The 20,581-nt window shown below is 40.7% G+C and overlaps 1 protein-coding gene across 1 annotated transcript in view; it reads right to left on the reverse strand.

Moving 5' to 3' along the window:
* The window catches only part of LOC134349413 (dedicator of cytokinesis protein 2-like), a 732,270-nt gene that overhangs the window by 448,915 nt on the left and 262,774 nt on the right, over positions 1-20,581 (reverse strand). The window contains exon 25 of the mRNA XM_063053680.1: positions 15,404-15,510. Coding sequence (XP_062909750.1) covers positions 15,404-15,510 — 107 coding nt within the window. The remainder of the gene's footprint in view (positions 1-15,403; positions 15,511-20,581) is intronic.

Genomic DNA, 20,581 nt, shown 5'->3' on the forward strand with positions numbered 1-20,581 from the left:
AAGCAACTAAAAAACAATAAGGAGAAAAATGATGAGATATGAAAGTAAGCTAATCAATAATGTAAAAGGATAACAAAAGATTTTTTCCCTGATATACAAATAGAAGAGAGGCAAGAGTGGATATCAGACTGGTGGAAAATGATTCTGGAGAGGTAATAGGGACAAAGAAATGGCGGACAAACTCAGTAAGTATTTTGCACTTATCTTCACTGTCAAAGACACCAGCTGTATGTCAGTATCTTGAGTGTCAGGGGACAAAGGTGTGTGCAATTGCTATTACTAAGAAATAGCTTAGAAATCTGAAATGTGTGAAAGCAGGTGAGTGACCTGAACCAGAAAGGCTACAGAAAGCACCCCAGTGCTCTGAAAGAGGTAGCTGAAGAGATTGTGAAGGTGTTGGTGATCCTTCATGGATCACTAGATTTTGGAATGGTTCCAGAGAACAGGAAAATTGCAAATGTCACTCGACTTTTTAAAAAGGGAGGGGGATAAAAGATACAAAAGGAAGAGAGGAGAAGATGGTTGCGCGACACAGCTCACAGCGGCCACTCTGGTGGTGATGTCTGTTATTTGTCAAGTAGGGTGCTGCGGACAATCCTGATTTGATGGCGACAGACGTGAGGGTGTGGAGGAACATCTAGTGAAACTTCCGAAGTGCTTGCTTCACTGCTGCTGTTACCGTGTGGTCCAGAATCTTCGGAGGGGAAGGCCCTGAGTCCTCGGCTTTGCTTGTTGCTCGGTGGCCGGGGCGGGGTCGAAGCGCTCAGCAGAGGATGGTGCTCGGAGAGGCTGTGTCGGAGGGGCTGGTTGGAGGCTTGAAGTTTTCGGATGGACTCAGAGTCCACTGCGGTCGGGGGCTTCCAATGGTGCTGCATTGGCAAGTTTGCGGCGCTTGGAGGTTCATGGCAAGGAGAGTTTCTCCCTTCTACTGTCTGCGTGAGATGATGAGGGTATCGGGACTTTGAGAATTTTTTTACCGTGCCCATGGTCCACTCTTTATCAAATTACGGTATTGTTTTGCACTGTTGTAACTATATGTTATAATTATGTGGTTTTGTCAGTTTTAGTCTTGGTTTGTCCTGTTTTCTTGTGATATCATTCTGGAGGAACATTGTATCATTTTTTAATGCATGCATCTCTAAATGACAATAAATGAGGACTGAGTGTTCTTATAATCTAATCTAATCTAATCTTAAAAAAAAAGTGTAGGCTAGTTAGCCTGACTGAAGTGGTTGGCAAGATGTTCGAGTCGCTGGGTTTGGAGGTTTGTGTGCCTCAATGACCCGATGAGCTATGTTCGCTGGAGTCAGGGCTTATACTTTGGCTCTTGGTAGGTTCACTCATCCCAACAGATCAAAAGGTAGAGGCCAGACAAAGAGTGGTCCACCAGTTCTTCAGGTATGGGGGTTCAGCTCAGGGCTAACGACTATAATTGGCAAAAACAAAATTGTTACGGAAACAGAAATGAAGAACCCTTTTACATCTGATTGTGAATGACATTTTTGTGTCTCAGTCTGGGATTTGCATGGCTGACAGTGATGAAAGCCAAGAGGAAGCTATTGAGATGATAAAGGAAGCCCTGAACACCACCAGAGATGAAGGACCTTCATTGCTGCCCTGATCACCAGTGGCATAATGGGCAGTAAGTAGTTCAGTACACTTATAGTGACATGAGAGCTTGCACAGCAATCTGCACCGAACTTGTTTTGCTACACAACCTCATAATTTAACCACCCCTGCACCCATCCCCCAAAGCTAGTTATACAATCATTATTCTGTTCCTTTGTTTCAAATCCACTAATTAGTCGATTTAGTGAACCTGTCCATTATTCTTAAGGACATGTCATTTTGTATGCTATACACAAGTGCTTTGAAGGAAAAAGTTCTCAGTCATCACTGTTTTTGAAGGCCAGTGAAACTTGACATGCTATCAGTGACAGATTGCCATGGCATTAGAGTTAACATCAGAGAAATCGACACAATTAAAGCTGACCTTAAACATCAAGGTCTCATCACAAATGCACAGTACAGGATCATTAGCAAGAGCAGACAATGATGCCTCACCCTGGCTATGACCACCTACCACTGATGATCCATACTCTTAATGTCGCTTTCTGAGATCCTGACACCAGTATAAGCCATGAGTTGTAGAGGTTATCACTGGATGATTGTTGATTGGTTTGGCAGAAACTTGAGGTGAGCAGTAAAAGTTTGGAAATTCCACTGGAAATCACTCCAATGAATACAAGTTCCAGTTCTCAATTGTGTTGGATAAAGGAAAGAAGTAATTAATATTCTAGCACCTAGGATGTGATGCAGGTTTATAAATAAGTGATGAAATGATGGTCCTGATGCAAGATTTCATAAATAAAATTATCATAGAACACTACTGCTCAGTATAGGCCTTTTGGCCCACAACATTGTGCTGACCTTTTAACCTACACTAAGATTGATCTTGCCTTTCCCTTGTAGATAGCTTTCCGTTTTCCTAGAGCAATGCTGGAGGAGCTCAGCAGATCAGTCAGCATCCATTGTGGGGAGTATACTGTTAATGTTTTGGGCTCTTAAGTTTTGTGTCTCGGCCCAAAATATCAACTACTTATTTCACTCTATGGATGCTGCTTGATCTGCCCTGTTCCTCCAACATTTGTATGTGTTGTTTTAGATTTTCAGATCCGCAGAATCTCTTGTGTTGATGCAGAGTCTTGATCTGAAACATTAACAATTTCCTCCCATAGATGCTACTTGATCCACTGATGTTTCTCCAGCAGACTCTTTGTGCTTCAAATTCTAGTATCTGCAATCTCTTGTATCTTTGGAAAGAAATGGTATTAAGAGTGAGATACTTCAAAATGGAATGACACGGCCAAGGTATGAATGTAGTTCGAGAGGAAGGATTAGGGATCTCACACCAGTGGATGATGTCACCAAATCCAGTCTTTCACTATTTATACTGTTTGCCTCACACATTACTCAGTGTTAAACATCCCTCAATAATCTCTGTAACCTACCATTAAACAACATTACTTCAAGCTTCACACTGACCTCAACGGGCTCCATAACAATCCAGTAAGGAGGACAGGCTCATTACTTGGAAGCCACAACACACTTCATGCAGGAGAAAGACACAGGGCTGTGCTGGCTAAGTCGCTGAGTGTACTTAAAGCAGAGACTAATATATTCTTAACTTTATAGGAAGGAAGAAAGGCAATGGAGTTGAAAACACAAATTGGCCATGATTGGATGGTGGAGCAAACTCGATGGGCCAAATGGCCTAATTTTATTCCTATTTCTTATGATCTAAGTGCCTTACAAAAGGGGCGGAGGTCAATCCCACATTGGTACAGCTGCCTAGGACAGAGATTGCTGATGGATATTGTAACCACCATCACAGAGTCAGGTTTATGGATGTTAATAAAGGCTGTGGGCAGCACAGTGGCATACCGGAAGGGTTCTACCTCACAGCACCACAGAAACAAGTTGATTCTTGACTTCTGGCACTGTCTGTTGGGAGTAGCAACGTTTTTCCTGTAAATTTGTTTGTTTATCCAGTTTCTTACTGCATCTAGTCTAATAGGTTACTTAACCACTGTGAATTGCACCTAGTATGCAAGTTGAGTGGTGGAATATGGGGGACATTGATAGAAACACGTAAAATAAGAGTATACGGCAGGATTGGTGTAAATGAGTGGTGTTGGCCAGTACAGATTTGATGGGCTGGTTTCCCTGCCAAAAGTCTCCACGACACCATAAAGGATGCAAGCATACGCACATTTAATCGGCCTTCTCACATCTCAGCGACTTTATGTGGATAGTGTAGGTAGGTATCCTGTACTTTGACTGTTCTCTCACTATTATCCTTTACTTGTGCTGCCTTCTTTCACCAAAAATGAAGGAAAAGCCACATCATTGCTTGATCTGACACTCACAACTGCAGCTGACTCCTGGTCCCTGGATAATCACCATGTAAGGGAAGGAAAGGAGGCTCTCCAGGGGCTGAGCTTACACATTGGACCATGGCGTAGGAGCCTGCAGCTGAGGCTTGATGGGACATTTGAAGACCAAAGGTGTTGAAGAACAAGAAACAGAACAGTTCCAAATGTGCACATGGTTCACTGTGGAGCTAGAGCTGAGCGCTTCTGGCATGGAAGTAACCCAGGTGTAATTCTACACCAGCAGACCCAACCTTTATGTAGCGTCTGGTTGCAGAAGTTTGGCTTTCATGATATCAGAGACCCCCTGAGACTGAATGCAGTACCAGCAGCCCATGTGCCAACAACTACTAGAGCCACGTGAGCTGGGTTCCTGCCCCAGCAGCATAGATTGTTTTTTCTTGCTCATGATGAGAGCAGTCATTATGTTACCATTCCATTTCCTGAGATCGATTTGGCTGGTCTCCATGGTGAAGTAGCGCAGTGTGAATCATGGCCATCCAAGCCCAGGGAGCTTTTTTCATGTCCATCTTCCTCCTCCACCACAGGTAGGCGGTACTCCACCACCACGAGGAATACACTGCCCTCGGGTAGTGTGCATCAGCAAAACAACAGAGCCGGACAGTGCCTTTAGGAAGAAGGTGGTACACATGCTCCTGTTTACATCAACGGTACTGAGGTAGAAAGGGCTAAGAACTTCAAATTCTTAAGTGCAAATATTGCCAATAGTTTGTCCTAATCCAACCATGCAAAGAAAATGCTCATGTGCCTGTAGTTCCTGAAGAGGTAAGGGAATTCAGAATGCCCCCATTGACCCTCCTCTGGTTTCTATACAATGCATGCTGTCTGGATGCATCAGAGCTAGGTGTGGCAACTGCTCTTCCCAAGACCACCAGAACTGCAGAGAGTTGTGGACACAGCTTAGCGCATCATGCCTTCCAGCCTTTTCTTCATGGACTCAGTTTGCCTTGGGAAAACAGCCAACATAATCAAAGACTCCACACACTCTGGGCATTCTCTCTTCTCTCCACTCCCACCAGAGAGAAGGTGCAAAAGTCTGTTGTAACTATCCAACTATTGTAAGACTTCTACAGTGAGATGGATTCTTGACCTCACAAGCTACCTTATGATGACCTTGAACCCTATTGTCTGCTTTTACTGCACTTTCTCTGTAACTATAACATTATTCTGTGTTGTACTACCTTGATGTAACAAAGAGATGAAATAATCTCTTAGCATGGCATGCAAAACAATTTTTATCATTGTATCCTGGTACATGTGACAGCAGCAAATTAATTGCCTATGTTTTTTTATCCTGATTGTTTTATAAACATGGCTTGAAGTTATGATTTAGTTTAGTCACAACCATGTCCATAGCAGCACAGCAAAGACAAGACAGAAATTGATGTGCACTGGAGAATATTCATTTCTGCCCACTTCTGGAATATGGGCACCCCAGGTAGCGTCAGTTAATTATTATCATTAACCATTCTTAAAACAGTGATGTGAACTCCACTTCATCCTTGGATAATAAGTCAGTGTCAGCTCCGAATGCCGATGTTCTCTGTAAATTGCAAGAGGGAATTAATGTGATCTGAATAAGCATTGGTCAGGAACAGACCTGAGGCTGCTCCTCCACCTGTACAAATGGCAAATCTCTGCAGCCACGTCCTTTGAGAATTTTTGTATCTACACATTACACCTTAGAAAGTTAGTTATAGAATCAATGCCCTTGGAGGATAAGCTCTTTCAAACAGAGGTTTTTCTCTGCTGCTTCCTCCTCAGTGGATGGAGTTTTTTGGGCTTACTCTCCCCATTCTCTCCATCATACAGATTTCTTGGCAATGCTATCAGCTAAATAACCTGACTCTCAACAGAAAGAGGGATCCTTCTGCTAGAGCTGTGTTAGACACTGTTGTGTATCATGTGGCAAAACTCCCACTCAACAACATTGTCTGCAACCAAATCTTTTCCTATTCAATCCCAGGATAAAACTGAAGAGAAATTGAACCTCACTTTTAACCCTTACATACCGTTTGGGTCAAATTTGACCCCTTTTGATATTTGACAGCAGTAAAAACACCCTAACTGCCATGTTTTTTAGCTGAAATTTGCTGACTTTTCCTAAAGTGACCCAAAATGTGCAAAAATGAAAATATTTTAAAAATTTTATACTTTTGTACAGGTGCTACAAATTTTTGTACATTGAGGCTGTTCCAGGTCAAATTTGACCTGTATCTATTGAAATGGATTTTAGATCTCTGAAACGTTAATTAAGAATTAATCACCCATTTATTAATGTCAGATAGGCTATTTATACATTCTAAATAGATCTGTGGTTCAAAATATGGTATAGATACTTGTTATGAGGGGATTTTTGGGCCGGGTCAAAACTGACCAGACCATACAGTGAAGGTATAGAACATGAGCAGGTTGCCTGGGTTAACAGTGTGGGCAAGTGCGTAATAGGCATTTGGTGTAAGTTTGATTGCTGCAGTCCATTACTGTAAGATTGATCCCTAATCAGCATCCCACCAGGACTGGTGACAAAAAATACTTCATGCAGCACAACCCTCCTCCCTGTTTTGCTGAGCATCACAAGTCATATGAAAGACATGATTTATAATAGAAGCAAACTGTCACCTTGAGCACTTAAAGACATTGCTACATGACCCAGTTTTGCAGCTAATGTGTTGTGTGTGTCTGGCTTTATATCTTGATGTCAGCACTCTGTGTATAAAGATTAATGGTAAGCTCAAAATTAACATCCAGATTGGTGAAATGGAAAGCTTTTCTTGACAGCTTACAAATCCAATTTTCTGTGCTTATAGAAGAATAATTCCTTTTGTCATAGTTTCTTACATAAGCAGCAAAGCTGATGGTTCTCAGATTATCCAAAGCATTGCTGAGGATCGCACCACCCATCCCACAATCTTGTTGACCCACTGCTGTCAGTGAGGAGGTGCAGAAGCATCAGGACTAGGATTGCCAGACTGTGTAACAGTTTCTTCCCCCAGACTGTGAGACTAACGAATACCTTACCACTGAGGTCTTGTCACTAGGTCAGCTAGGTTTACTATATACTCTGCTGTTTACCTGTGCTGCATGCATTTTGAATTGTATTTTGTTAAAGTATTTATGGTAATATTTTGGCTGATGTGCTGTGTGTGTTATATGTTTTGTGGGTGCACCGTGTGGTACGGAAGTATGTTTTTTTTATTTGGTTGTGTATACATATGTACAGTCAGAAGAAAATTAACTGGATTGCAAGGCTTATTTTAGCAACTAAAACCTGTCTTCACTGATTGTTCTGTGGGGACAAGTGAAATGTGAACAAAAGTGTGATATGATGCTTTGTTATTTAACAAGAATTCTATTTTACAGAAGTCATAACTTAGGTAGGATCATGAATTAACCTATCCAGTTCAGCCACTCTTTACTAGTATAGGCTCTTTAAAATTCTCCCACTTCAATGATTTTTAGCATTTACTTCCATTTCCTTTTCTCTGTACATGCAGCACAACCCTCTGTACATGTTGGTTGTGACTCACTTTGTAACATCATAAGTCCCAAGTCAGAAAGTCATGTTTTCAGAAACACAGGTTTGAGCAACTGAGCTGGCACTTGGCGGCACTTGGCTCCACTTTGGGAAGGCATTATCCTTGAATTGCTGACAAACTGAATGTTCAGCCACAGCCCCAGTTTACCTGACCAATAATAATAAAACATTATCATCACATGCTTTTTGTGGGGGTTTACTGAGTTACCTGCCAACTTTCCTACATTATATTAGTAACTATTTTTCAGAAGTATTTCAATGACTGTAAAGCATTTTGCAACACCTGAGCTCATAAAAACCTTTACATAAATACAAATAATTTCTGCTTTTGTTTATAATCTTGAATGCTTTTGAAAATATTCTAATTTCAAAACCCTTTAATTCCTTTATAATTTGTTGTTATAAGTTTTCAATTTGCAGCTCGTATCTATTGTTTGTTTTCTATTCAATTCCATCTTTTATTTATTATCCAACCACATTAGCATGTATTTTTTAATTTCTCCTTTATTCATTATAAATCTATGGTATCCCAGGCTAACTTGATTGGGTTTGGTTTTCAATAAAGGACTTGTTATCAATTTTATTAATTAAATCAGATTTCAGATTATCAGTCTGCTGGCATTTTACCAAATTCTTTTCTCAGTTCATATTCTTTAAATCTAGATACTATTTTTATATTATGCTGTTTATAATTTATTATCTTAGCCATTAGACTTAACCTTGAAATTTGCTTCATTGTGATCACTATGGCTAAGGGACACTTCTCGTATCTGTTCTGCTTCATTACCCTTTTCAAGATCAAGCAATGACTTTTTCTTCTTGTTATGTATCTACACCAATGTCCTTGAATGGAGAATCCTACAAAATTAGTGGATATGGCCCAGTATATCAGGGGTAAAGCCCTCTTCACCATTGAGCACAGCTACATGGAGGACTGTTGCAGGAAAGCAGCATCCATTATCAGGGATGCCCATCACCCAGGAATTGCTCTCTTCTCACTGCTGTCATCAGGGAGATGATACAGAAGCCTCAGGACTTGCACCACCAGTTTCAGGGACAGTGATTACACCTCAACCAGCAGGCTTTTGAAACAGATGGGATAACTTCACTCATATTTCCAAAATTGTTCCCACGACATATGGACTCATTTTCAAGGACTCATCATCTCATGTTCTTGATATTTATTTCTTACTTAAAGTATTTATTAGCTTTTCTCTCTTTCATATTTGCATAGTTTGTTGTCCTTTGCACACTGATTGTTTGTCTATCCTGCTGGGTGGGTCCCTTTGTTGATTCTATTGTATTTTCTGGATTTATTGTGTACGCCTGCAAGAAAACATATCTCAGGGTTGTATATATATACATACATACATACATACACACACACACACACACACACACACACACTATATACTTTGATAATAAGTTTACTTTGATCTTTGACTAGCACTGGAATCTTTATAAAATGAAATGTAATGAAACGTGGCGTTGTTTAACTCATTTTATCTCTACCTCCAAAAGTATCGAATGTACTTGGAGGCACATGATAAAATAGGCTGCAGTCAGCATGGTTTCTTCAAGGGAAAATCTTGCCTGGCAAATCTGTTGGAATTCTTTGAAGAAATAACAAGCAGGATAGACAAAGGAGAATTGGTTGATGTCGTATACTTGGATTTTGAGAAGGCCTTTGACAAAGTGCCACACACAAGGCTGCTTAACAAGCTATGAGCCCCATGGTATTACAGGAAAGATTCCAGCATGGATAAAGCAGTGGCTGTTGGCAGGAGGTAAAGAGAGCCTTTTCTGGTGGGCTGCCGGTGACTTGTGGCGTTCCACAGGGGTCCGTGTTGGGACAGATTAGGAGAATGGGCAAAGAAGTGACAGATGGAATATAGTGTCAGGAAGGGTGTGGTCGTGCACTTTGGAAGAAGAAATGAAAAGGATGAATATGTTCTAAATAATAAGAAAATACAAAAATCTGAGGTGCAAAGGGCCTTGGGAGTCCTTGAGCGGGATTCCCTACGTATTAATTTGCAGGCTGAGTTTGTGGTGAGGAAGGCGATTGTGACATTAGTATTTATTTCAAGAGAACTAGAATATAAAACAAGGATGTAATGTTAAGAATTTATAACTCTGGTGAGATCTCACTTGGAGTATTGTGAGTAGGTTTGGGGCCTTTATCTTACAAAGAATGTGTTGAAACTGGAGAGGGTTCAAAAGAGGTGCACAAAAATGTTTGATGGCTCTTGGCCTGTATTCGCTAGAATGAAGAAGAATGAGGGGTGACCTAATTGAAACATATCAATGGGTGAAAGGCCCAGATAGATGCTTCCTATAACAGGAGAGTTGAAGACTAGAGGACACAGACTCAGAATAGAGGGATGCCCATTTAGAACTGAGATGAGGAGGAATTTCTTTAGTCAGAGAATGGTGAGTCTGTGGAATTTGTTGCCACTGGCTTCTGTGGAGACCAGGTCACTGGGGATATTAAAGGCAGAGGTTTTTAGATTCTTGATTGGTCAGGGCATGAAGGGATATGGGAAGAAGGCAGGAGACTGGGGCTGAGAGGAAAATGGATCAGACAGGATGAAATGGCGGTACAGACTTGATGGACTAAATAGCCAAATTCTGCTCCTATATCTCATGGAATAAATCCAAGCTAGACATTGGTCTCATTATTCTGGCATCACAGGCTGCATTTTTTAACAATTACAACAAGTCCTATATTTACTTGGGTGAAACAAGGAAGTTGGCTCTAAGTCCATTGGACTCTGTTCACAGTGAATCTTGTCAGTGGTGGAACAGTCTGGTTGCAAAGATCAGTGTGCCAGATCCACAGCCACTCTTAATTTTAGGGCAATTGATTTTAATTACCAGTCATGGGCATGACACTAATGTGGTGCATTAATCTTTGAGTAGCACTCTTCATGGAGTGAATCATGGAACACAGGAATGAATCTTGCAATTTTGGTGAGCAATAAAGGATTGTATAGTTTCCAAAGCTGGTAAGCTCAATTGCATTATTACATTGCTTTGGCCATTTCTGTTTCCATCTATCATTGCAGCCATAAACAAACATTGAGTCAGAAGGCTGTTGATTCAACATGTAATCTGGCTGACATTACAGAGCAGTAATACGGTCTGCACTGTCCAAGGCCCTACTCTTTCAATAAGATGTTAACCTGTCCTCTCAAGCAGATATTGAAGAATAATGCTGTCCTGCCAAGTATTTATTCTTTCATTAACATCAGTTGGACAAATGGACCAGTCATTTTCTCAGTGCCATTTTTGAGATCCTCTACGTTCAAAAGGACCACATATTGCAACAAGGGCTGCACTTCCAAAATTCTACGTCTGACATAAGACAATCATACCACAAGATATAGGAGCAGAATTAGGCTATTTGGCCCATCGCGTCTGCTCTGCCTTTTCATCATGGCTGATCCAATTTTCATATCAGCCCGGGTCCCCTGCCTCCTCCCCAAATTCCTTCATGCCCTGACCAGTTAAGAATCTATCAACCTCTGCCTTAAATACACATAAAGACTTGGCCTCCACAGCTTCCAGTGAATACAGGCCCAGGGCCATAAAACACTCCTCATAAGATAAGCCTTTCAATCTCAGGATCATTTTTATGAATCTCCTTTGAACACTTTCCAATGTCAACACATCCTTTCTTAGATAAGGAGTCCAAAACTGCTCACAGTTCTCCAAGTGAGGCCTCACTATGTATAATGCAGAGCATTCTGACTTATTGCAATACAGACTGGTATGGTCTCTCCAAGGCCCAGGATCACAAAATGGTGCCAGGGTTATAGACTCAGCCTGCTCCATCAGGGGCACAGCCCTCCCCATCACTGAGGTCATCTTCAGGAGCTGGTGCCTCAGGAAAATGGTGTCCATTACTAAGGGCCTTCATCATCAGGGACATGCCCTCTTCTCATTACTACCATCAAGGAGGAGGCACAGGAACCTAAAAACCCGCATTCAATGATTCAGAAACAGCTTCTTCCTCTCCATCATCATATTTCCGAATGTCCATGAACACAAACTCAATAATGGTTTTATTTATTTTTGTAATTTTACATTTTGCACCGTACTGTTGCTGCAAAACAAAATTTATGTCATATACAGTAAGTGAGTGATAATAAATCTGATCCTAATTCAACACTATACAAAGTACTCCAAGGTGGCCTCATCAATGCCCCATAATAACGGATTCATAATCTCTCTACTTCTGTAAGCGGGGCGGCAGTGTTAGCTGTGAGGAGGATGCTAAGAGGATGCAGGGTGACTTGGATAGGTTGGGTGAGTGGGCAAATTCATGGCAGAGGCAATTTAATGTGGATAAATATGAGGCTATCCACTTTGGTGGCAAAAATAGGAAAACAGATTATTATCTGAATGGTGGCCGATTAGGAAAAGGGGAGGTGCAAGGAGACCTGGGTGTCATTGTACACCAGTCATTGAAAGTGGGCATGCAGGTACAGCAGGCTGTGAAAATGGCGAATGGTATGCTGGCATTCATAGCAAGAGGATTCAAGTACTGGAGCAGGGAGGTACTACTGCAGTTGTACAAGGCCTTGGTGAGACCACACCTGGAGTATTGTGCGCAGTTTTGGCCCCCTAATCTGAGGAAAGACATTCTTGCCATAGAGGGAGTACAAAGAAGGTTCACCAGATTGATTCCTGGGATGGCAGGACTTTCATATGATGAAAGACTGGATCGACTAGGCTTATACTCGTAGGAATTTAGAAGATTGAGGGGGGATCTTATTGAAATGTATAAAATTCTAAAGGGATTGGACAGGCTAGAGGCAGGAAGGTTGCTCCTGATGTTGGGGAAGTCCAGAATGAGGGGTCACAGTTTGTGGATAAAGAGGAAGCCTTTTAGGACCGAGATGAGGAAAAACTTCTTCACACAGAGAGTGGTGAATCTGTGGAATTCTCTGCCACAGGAAACAGTTGAGGCCAGTTCATTGGCTATATTTAAGAGGGAGTTAGATATGGCCCTTGTGGCTAAAGGAATCAGGGGGTATGGAGGGAAGGCTGGTACAGGGTTCTGAGTTGGATGATCAGCCATGATTATACTGAATGGTGGTGCAGGCTCGAAGGGCTGAATGGCCTACTCCTGCACCTGTTTTCAATGTTTCTATGTTTCTATGTATTCAGTTCTACTAGCAATGAAGAATAGTATTCTGTAGCTTGCTAAATTATTTACTGTACCTGCATCCACAAATGTAGATTGCTGATTACATTAAAAGTAATGGTCAAATTAGATAGGACCTTGTATTTATTCTGTGAGCAATTGTCACAGTATTATTACTCTGTCATGACAATTCACAGGCACAGGGAAAGGAAGATAAAATACTTACAACTTGAATTACCTATGGAATACTTTCAGAGACCGTGTTATTTTATTGGGCCTCTTCATACTGAGCTATGACTCATGAGGTGAATGCAACGTTCTGCCTGAGACCACCATGAATATTTCAGAAAATGTTCTGCTAATGTCTGACCAGGTTTATCCCCACAGATCTCAAAATGACTGGAGGGGATGATGAAAATGTCTGTGTATGCTATAACCTCTAGAATTACTCTTCTAACCCGAGGCATCTGAACTTTTCCCTTTGCAACCACAATGATTCCTTTGCTGATGCTGGTAGCACACTACTTTTGAGACCTGTACCCATGTTCATCACTGCAGCGGATTAAACCATGGTGCAACACCCCTATTGTTCTGGACAAAAAAAATTATAATGAGTAAAATATTCAGACTTCCACTTCCCTTATCTGTCCTGTTGTTCAAAACAGATAAACTAACTCTGAATTATGGCCAGATTGGTGTGACCTGCTCCAGCTCAAAGAAAAGAAAAGATGTGAGATCTCCCTCACATCGCTTTCAAATCTAGTATATGCAGTAACACCTACTCTACTCTCCATACTGCTCCTACCAAGTATTGACTATACTCAGTAGAAATGTTATTGAAACCAATAATCGATTGATAATAAAGTACTTATAGGATATAAGTGCTTATGATATTCAATGTTGAAAAAATCATGAACAGCAGAGAAAAATAATTTCTATGTCCAGTGCAGTTAAGTGATTACTGCATGGTTAAAGCTGCAGGTATCATAATACCTCATGTCACATCACTTAGGTTCTGCAAATGGTTAAAAAGTTAAGCAAGTCAAATTTACATACAGATAAAAAGGTGGAACTGCAGCTAACAATTGCAAGCAACATGAGCTACAATTAGAGGAGTAATGTACTGATCTTTAGCCGTGGTCCAACTATTATGGAAGTTTGGTCTTGTGCTTTTGTTGTCAGTAAGATTCATAAAAATCAATTTCCATGTTGAATTGAATATGGCTGGAGGTCTTTCTAGCCATTAAATTCAGGCAACTATAAAATGCTGGTCCTCTCTTGGAAACTTCCCATTGTTTAAAGTACAGAATTAATTTGTCGCATGTCATGCACTGAAGTAAAATTACCAATGTCATTTTTTTTTGGTATTAGCAAACAAATTCTATTACCAGCTCAGACTTCCTTAACTGTTTTAACCACAATTCCTCCTACCCTGCTTCCTTCCTCAGGGTTGCAGGCAGTGACAAATGGGTTATCACAGGAATCGGAACTTGAGGTCCATATCAATGATTATCTGATACATACATGTCACCACATACAACCCTGAGATTGTTTTCTCTGCAGACATACTTAGCAAATTTATAGAACAGTAAGTGTCGACAGGATCAATGAACAATAAACTGTGCAAATGCAAATATAAATGAATAGCAAAAAATATTGAGTATGAAATAACATGATAGAGTCCTTAATGTGAGACCATCAGTTGTGGGAACATCACAAAGAGAATGAGTGTAGTTACGCAAGCATGAGGAAATCTGCGGATGCTGGAAATTCAAGCAACACACACAAAACGCTAGTGGAGCACGGCAGGCCTAGCCTGCTGCGTTCCACCAGCGTTTTATGGGTGTAGTTATCCCCTTTTGTTCAAGATCCTGATGGTTGAGGGGTAGTAACTGTCCTTGAAGCTGGTGGTGCGAGTCCTGAGGCTCTTATATCAGAACCAGCTGTCATGGTTTTGGGTACATGAAGTGAAATATCTAGTACTGAGATGAGAATAAATCTCTTCACTCAGAGGTGGAGAAGGTGTGAAATCCTCTACCTTGTTAGCTGATGAGTCCAAGCTGATTAATACATGTAACAAGCAGTTTAAAAGATTGTTTGATGCTTAAGGCATCAAGGAGTACAAGGAAAGTGCAAGATGTGACATTGAGGTGGAGGTCCAGCTACAACTGTGTGAAATTTTAGGGCAGCCTCAAAGGGCCAAATGACGTACTCCTGATTTCTTATGTTTATATCTTACCATTCTAGTCTATACATTTTTTCTCTTCTATATTCTCATTCAGTTCCTTTCATTTAAACCTCTTCCAAACAGATCATCTGGATTTAATACACCATTACTATGCAATCTTAGCTGGTACCATCACATGACCCTTTCTCTTCATCTTCACTCTATCACAGGCAACCCAATTCTCTCTATACATCTCTCTCTTTGCAATTTCAAACATATCTGATTTCTACCTAACTCTTAGCTCTAATGAATGATCATTGGGCTGAGAAGTTAACATTTTTCTCCTTCAACTGATCTGCTGTTTCCAGCATTTACAGTTCCTTCTTATTTCTCTTGATGATATCTCTGATAAGCTGAATGTAACTTGCCACCTCTGAGATAAAGCAGGTGAAATGGTGATAGCTAACAAGAACAGGGAAAAATTCAATCATACATCTGTACACTTGTGAATATAATTTCAGCTCTTCTCCTGTACCCCGCAGTCCTCATGAGCCCACTCCCCCCTACCAACCTCAGAGCAATTGTGATGGACTTACCTTTCTTCTTGAAGAGCTCGCTGCATACGATATCAGTCAGGGACTGGATCTTCTGTTTCTGCAACTTGTTTGGTGGAATGACAGTGTAAAACTCCAACAGGAGCTGGCTGCAGAGCAAGAGACAAGACACTGTTCAACTCCATCATAGGACTTGAGAATATAAGACTAGTACCGCTTACATCTAGACTGACAGAACGGGAAGGGGATGTTAAACTAAAACTCTTACTGCAAGTACAAGTGAACTGAGGGGATCCCAAAGCCATATGATAGTTTTACCAGTGCCCTGACAAACATATACTCTTTAGTCAACAGCACCAAGAAATGATTGCTAAAATTCACATTGCGATGCAGCTGGAAGAGATGCTGTCTCACAGCTCAGTTGACTCTAGTTTCACCTTGACTTCTGGGACTGTCCGTGTAGAGTTTGCACTCTCTTACTGTAACTGCATCAGCTTTTGTTTCCTCCCATGTCAGGCCGTTAGGTTAAGTGGCTGCTGCAAGCTGTTCCCAGTGTATAAGCCAGTGATGAAACATAGCTGATGGGATTATGAGAACAACAAGCTACAGGGCAAATCAATCAGTGCCGGGGAAATGGCATCACTCTGTGAACTAGTACAGACTTGATGGGCCAAATAGCCTCCCTTTCTTTTGAAAGGACGTGTGGAAACCAGAATGTGCCATTCAGCTTATCCTTGCTTGCAGGCCCTTGGCATGAGCTGATTCTTCAACTTTGCCTTAGGGTGGTGAGAACACCCAAAATGTGCTGCTTCGTCTATTGGATTATAAAGCAATAGGATGCTGTATAAATATTCCTGTCTATTTGATATATTCAATCCTTGCACAGATTAATAATAAAGGATTGGACTAATGAGGACTGTGTGGGTTACTGCCTTCCTAATAAACTTGCTGGCACAATTGATGGTAGTAACCACAAAGAAATGAGAATGAGCAATTTGATTTGTTTCAGGTGGGAGAACATTCCTTAGCTGGGTCAGATTATGAACATTTCTGATTTGTTACTCATTGGTTATGCCGGTCATGTCAAATTGCAGCATCAACTCATAGAACACAGCAGGCAACTCTATCTGTTTATTAGTACTTATAGCCAAACTTGCAGTGAGTGCATTTAACTCAAATTAAACCAGCAGTAAAAAAGGTCAGGCAGCCTTCACAGACGAAAACTGACCATGTCTCATGTCTTAGCATGCTGTGAAGAACCATAGGCATTGGGAATTAACTTTTTAAGCAGGTTGTGAACTGAAAGAAATGAACTGTCTCTTCTTCCCTTGAACACCCTGTGGTATGGTCATCAACAAAACATTCAAATCCACAGAGAAACAATAATCATTGTCCTACCTAAAGCTTCCAAAGTTATTAATACTCAATAAAGTAGTTGTCATCGGCTTTCAAAATAATGATAAAATCAGAACACTTTCCAGCCAAACAGACTTGTGAGACCTTCCCTCTTTCTTTCTCCCTCCCCTCCCCCTTTCTTTTTCCCTAGGCCTCCCGTCCCATGATCCTCTCATATCTCTTTTGCCAATTAACTGTCCAGCTCTTGGCTCCATCCCTCCCCCTCCTGTCTTCTCCTATCATTTTGGATCACCCCCCCCCCCACTTTCAAATCTCTTACTATCTCTTCTTTCAGTTAGTCCTGACGAAAGGTCTCGGCCCGAAACGTCAACTGTACCTCTTCCTATAGATACTGCCTGGCCTGCTGCATTCCACCAGAAACTTCTATGTGTGAGACTTGTGTGAAAATGGTCAAAACAACAAAAAGGTTGTCCATCTCTTGAAAGGGTATTGTTCCAATTCAGTGACAGGGGAATAACAAGTGATTAGAATAAGGAGATTACAATCAAAGGGAGGGTTACAACAATCAAATTGTCACTGGTTTCATCTTTGTATTATAAAATAAGAAGGATATAGATAAAATTGGGAAACTTTCATGGGATAGTAGACAGAACTGTTCCTCTTGTCATTTGGGAATAAACTTCTTTACTGGAATAAATTATGCTCCCAGTAATATTCTACCTAGTTTTAGGATTAACACTGCATAAGGACATGGAAGTACAACAATACCAGAGGGACCATTCCTAGAGATGACGATTCATGATTTTCCATAAATTAAAGTTATGTCATTTGTACATGCAGCTAGAAATGTAAGTTGGAAAAAATTGCTTATTTTTCTGCATAAATTCTGTGAGACGGAATTTAATTTTATATCTCAAAATTTTGGGCAATGATTTGTGAACTCTGTAAGGGCAAATTACCTGAAAGGCTGTAATGCAGGAATCACAGTTTCAGAGGTGTTGATTAAGGTGTAGAATTGTATTTATTTTTGTAGTTTATCTTATGTGTAATCAATCAGTGAATATTCCAGTGGTATGACTGCTTCTGTATTTTTCTAAAAGTTTCTTCATTTTTCTTCAGTAGGTGTCATGCCACTTGAATCTGATTATTTCATCGGTTAGTTGTTATCTCTGTAATGTTTTCTTTTCAGTGGGAGCTAGGTGTTTTGTATCAGACAACCACAATTTCTTTGTTCATTCTTTGTTCTTGAAAGACTTAACAAACCAACTGTAAGCACCAAGTTTTATGCCTCTTTCTTGTCTTCCTCTGTATTGCAAAAGCACCATGATCCGCAGTTTGGTATAATCAGCAGGATGGTTGCAAAGATTTAAGGATGTGCAGGAATCCCAGATGAGTGGAAAATTTTAATATACACATTTAATAGGAGGTAAGATCTTTCTCCTTAATTTCCTAATCATCAGAGAAACAGCTAGTTTTTGCTTCAACACACCATCTAAAGGAAATCTAAAAGTAAAGGAAAACTCTATTCTACTTTAACTTAAATGTGCCTTAGGATTACTATTGTTTGATTGTACAAGTTGACTGAGTACCATGTGTGGAGTTTGGGTGCACAGATTTAGTGACATTGGAATTTTGATTATAATCCATTGATGAAAGCATGTATGTATTAGATGTTCTGCATAGGGAATTTAAAGGAGAATTGACACCATGGATAAATTACAGAAACCTTTTCCGGTAATAAGGGGAACTGAACCTCCAGTTGTTATGTGTGAACAGATGACTAAAGGTTTGCATTCCTATTTGAACAAAGTATTTGAGTTTGATAAGTTTAATGAAGAAATAAAGATGAAATATACTATTAGTTTTGAGTCTAATGGAAGTTAGCTGTTGGAGATGTTAGCAGTCTTGCCACAATTAAGAAAATAAGAACGTGCTGAGTTAGATCAAATATATGGTTTGATTGAACAACTGAAACATTTGACTGAACAAATGGGAAACTTGACTTGTCAAATGAAAAAAGGAAAAGGAAAACTACTACATTACAAAATCAGTGTGACAGAGATAGTGAAAAGTCTAAAGAACAGATCTGTGCATTAATTGAGCAAGTGAGAGAACAACAGAAGTGTAATTGAATCAAAGTACATTGCACAGAACTTCAAGGCGAACTGCCAGTGGCCCTCCTCCTTGAGGCACACCCCCCACACCAGACAGTACTTCAAAACAGTGCCTCCATCCGAACTCAGAGGAACCCCAGGATGAACATGACGTGAACTCTAGCATCTCAAGTGAAGCTGGCACTTGTGGAGCAATCGGCTTGGCAGCCATATCACAACTTTCCCAAGCAAAGACTAAGCAAATGAAAATGCACAGGAACGCAGATGGATCCTGCAAAAGGAGGCAGGTGGTTTCTTATGAACCATCCAAACCAAAAAAGTTTGATTAAGTGGTCCAAAGAGGTTTTGTATCTTAGAAAAGAAGGTTCAAAGACTTGGGCTGAGATTCAGTGTACCAAGAACATATGCAGTCTGAACCTATTAGATTATGAGAACACTCAGTCCTCTTTTACTGTCATTTAGAAATGCATACATGCATTCAGAAATGATATAATGTTTCTCCGGAGTGATATCACAGAAAACAGGACAAACCAAAGACTGACACTGACAGAACCACGTAATTATAACATATAGTTACAGCAGTGCAAAGCAATACCATAATTTGATGAAGAACAAACCATGGGCATGGTAAATAAAGTCTCAAAAGTCCCCGACAGCGGCGGCAAAAGGGAGAAACTCCCTGCCATAAACCTCCAGGCAACGTCAACTTGCTGATGCCTTGGAAGCAGCCAACACTGAGTCCATCCATCCAAAAACTTTGAGCTTCCGATCAGCCTCTCCGATACAGCCTCCCGAGCGCCATCCTCTGCCGAGTGCCTTTGACCTCGCCCCGGACGCTGAAATACGCAAAGCCGAGGATTTCGGGACCTTCTGCTCCGGAGATTCCGGTTACCACACAGTAGCAGCGGCAGCAAAGCAGGCATTTCAGAAGTTTTCCAGATGTTCCTCCGTACTCTCACGTCTGTCTCCATCAAATCAGGATTGTGCACGGTCCCCTACTTGACAGATAACAGACATCACCACTGAAGTGGTCGCGTGCGCTGCCTTCATGCCGCCATCTTCTCCCCCCTATATGATGGTTTCTAATTTCTGACTACTATGTTATCTCCTCAGTAAATCTGACAATAAACTCATAGAGTTAACACTGACATATGAGATGATAGGCAAAATCTACAAGGTGTTTGGAAAGCTATTAAGAGGTAGTTAGAGGAACTGACACTAATACAGAATGATGGGAGGAAGGTGGTTGAGTATAAGGAAAAGACTTTTGAGACATTTCTGATTCTGTGGAATGGTACAGAACAGTGTGGTTGAGTTACAGAGAAGTTCATGAAGCAAATAAAGATAACATGGAGAAATCTGAATATGCTCAACTGTCGTCAACTTTTATAGATGGTCTGAAAGCAGATGTGCCAAAATTTTACACTATGGAAGGTATTTTATTTTATGTATTGTTAACCAGTTGGATGAAAGAGGGATTGATTTTAAAAATCACTGTCTTTAAACAGTGTAGTCTGGCCTGTTAAGAAAATGAAGAGCATCTGGAGATTGCCACTGTTTTACAGGGTTGTTAATCAATGTATTGACAAGCTAACTCCTCTTGTGGCCCAATCCATCAACTACTTTCAATGCACTGAAGCCATCACAGAAGTGGTTTACAGTTATATATGTGGCCAGTAGATTCTGGTCCAAAGCACTGGTGCCCAGATGTCAACTGTGCTTGGCCTTTACAATTAATGGACAACAATAC

The sequence above is a fragment of the Mobula hypostoma genome, chromosome 7, assembly GCF_963921235.1.
Source record: "Mobula hypostoma chromosome 7, sMobHyp1.1, whole genome shotgun sequence".
Classification (NCBI taxonomy): domain Eukaryota; kingdom Metazoa; phylum Chordata; class Chondrichthyes; order Myliobatiformes; family Myliobatidae; genus Mobula; species Mobula hypostoma.